The sequence below is a fragment of the Penaeus vannamei genome, chromosome 39, assembly GCF_042767895.1.
Source record: "Penaeus vannamei isolate JL-2024 chromosome 39, ASM4276789v1, whole genome shotgun sequence".
NCBI classification, from domain to species: domain Eukaryota; kingdom Metazoa; phylum Arthropoda; class Malacostraca; order Decapoda; family Penaeidae; genus Penaeus; species Penaeus vannamei.
The window spans coordinates 7,790,498-7,792,997 of NC_091587.1; the positions used below are offsets into that span (position 1 = coordinate 7,790,498).

General features: G+C 37.4%; 1 protein-coding gene across 1 annotated transcript in view; it reads right to left on the reverse strand.

Annotated features, from left to right (window-relative positions):
- LOC113822986 (uncharacterized) overlaps positions 1 to 2,500 on the reverse strand; it is an 11,666-nt gene that overhangs the window by 2,935 nt on the left and 6,231 nt on the right. The window contains exons 9-11 of the mRNA XM_027375542.2: positions 1,539 to 1,917; positions 937 to 1,188; positions 275 to 802 (exon numbers count right to left, since the gene is read on the reverse strand). Coding sequence (XP_027231343.2) covers positions 275 to 802; positions 937 to 1,188; positions 1,539 to 1,917 — 1,159 coding nt within the window. The remainder of the gene's footprint in view (positions 1 to 274; positions 803 to 936; positions 1,189 to 1,538; positions 1,918 to 2,500) is intronic.

Below are 2,500 nucleotides of genomic sequence, written 5' to 3' on the forward strand. Positions count from 1 at the left end.
TATAGTTATCATAGTGTTATTTACATTACTAATAGCAATATGATAAGAGAAAAGGGTGAGCAGGTGAGATAGGCAGTACTAATAACTGACTCCCTTGTGGCCAAGCACTTGCAAAGTCATCTATGAGTAAAGAAAATTAATAAAGCAAACTCATCGGGCATGCCATATTTGCACATGCAATCTCTGCCAGGGATGGCATGTACATGTTCTAGTACAGCAAAACACAAAACCTATGGAAAATACAGACCTATTTTTAAGACATGACACTACTCACCTCCACAGTAGGATTAAATATATTCTTTGGAGGACTATGCCATTTGGTCTTTTCTTTCACTTCCTCACATGCATTAGTGTCATCTCTCTTGACAAAGCATTTCAGATCTTCACACACAACCTTGCCAGCTTTCTTTCTTGAACTGTTTTTGTCTGGGTGGGAGTCACTGTTGATGGAATTTTCTCCTGTTTGATCCTTTCCTTCTTTATTTGTTAGCCTTTCTGCACCTTCTCCCATTACCTTTTTTTGATTTTCAGCATGATCAACCTTAGTTCTGACTGAAATATTTGTTACTCGCTGGCTAACATTGTCTGCAGTTTGCCAAGTAAAGTCTGGTCTTTCGGCAAGTACTTTATCCTTGAGTGGGTACACTGGGGGTGTGAAAGGCAGCTTTTGTTGGTTCATGTAAGATCCCGATGAATCTTCCATACACTGCTTGGCTTCACTAGGCAGCAAGAACCATCTTAAGTGGGCTGCTTCTTCCCTGAACAGGATTGTGTCGTCAGGAATCTGTCTTCTTTGGGATGCCTATAATCAAAGGATTATTTGAAGATTTTGTGAAATGGAACATCCTTAATTTCTATTTATCTAATGGTGTTATTAAATAAAAAATAATATTTGAGATCTTTTCAATTTTCAAAATTATCTAATTAATGTTTTACCTTTACTGCCTGTTCAAACACATCCTCGGACAGTTTCAGGCATTCAACATAGTCTGGGGCATCTCCTACTTCCTTCTTCTTGTATGAAAATATGCCTTGAGAGTAAGAAACATTTTGCAGCCACTGACGCTCCTTGAACACTAGGTTTGTGTGATGCTTCCACTCACCCGTTTCTGGGTTGAAGTTGTACTGAGGAAGCAGTTGCCAGCCATTCACACATACCTCTTTCACTGATCTCAGAATGAAACTTATCTGGAAAAATAGAATAAACACATGAATTACTGTTATTATCTATTATATTTTATATGGAAATGTCAAAAATGAAAGCATAAACTTTTCATTCAAGGTAATAATCAGGAGAATAAGAATGAAATATAACTTCCATTACCAATCACATATTTTAGATGGGTTTGAAACATAGTTTAACTGACAATTACATCTACTATCCTTTACTTAAACATCTAAAAAAAATCTGAAGCTACAAAGTCCACAAAGCTGAAGTCCACAAAGATACATACTGTTTACAAAAACACTGCATTTTACCAAGCAACAGTTTATGTAACTGTACCAAGAAAATCCTGCAGCCTTGAAGACATGTATACCTGTTCATCTGAAGCAGTGTAAGGAAGATTAAGCCTAACAAAGCCCGGCCTCAGGACTTCCACGTCACTATGTTCTTGGTGACGCCGGAGGTGGGACCGATCTAAGCGACTGTCTTCAACAAGCAGTCTCTCATATCGCTGGGCTAGACCTTCATCTATTCCTAAGAGATCTTGAGCATACGGTCCAGCACAGGCACATCCACCACGTGCCTGTACCCCAAACAAGTCATTCAACACTGCACAAACAAAGTTATGGTGCAGCAGGAGGCCAGACTTTGGATGTCGCACTACAAAAGACAGGACCGGCAGTCTCCCTGTAGCATCAGTGTATCCTAAAGGTATTAATTCAGGAACATCTTGCACAAAAGTTGATAATTTTCTGAAAACAGAAGGAGACCCTATATAATTTCAAAGAAGATTCAATGACCTGAACATAATTTTGTTTAAAACTTAGAGCACAGTAATGAAAAAATGTCTAATATCCTTTAATGCCTCTTTACTGAAATTAATAAGTTCTACTCGAGTAAACCTGAAAAAGTTCAGGCAAGAAACCAAAAACTGTAAGGTTTACCAGAGTAAACCTGGTAAGCATAGGGAGCAATAGGAGCACAGGAACCTTAGTTTGGGCATTATTAGATATGCACTTGTTGTCAGAACTAGCATTTTGACTTTATTCCCTCTGTCATGACCATGCCAAGGCATATTTGGGTATTGTTAGGTATGACTGACTATTCCATAATGTTTAAGTCATAGGCCTATATACAGATCTATATGGTGTGATATACATAGAAAAGAAATGTTTGTGTGATTCTCATGAATTAGTTGTTCGTTCTTCTATTTAAAATCATACTTTTTTAGTGTTTATCTATACTGATTTTTGTTATGTTGTTATAACAAACAAAGAATCAAACAAACAAAGAAAAGATAAACAGACACAGACACACAATCGAATTCATCCTGCA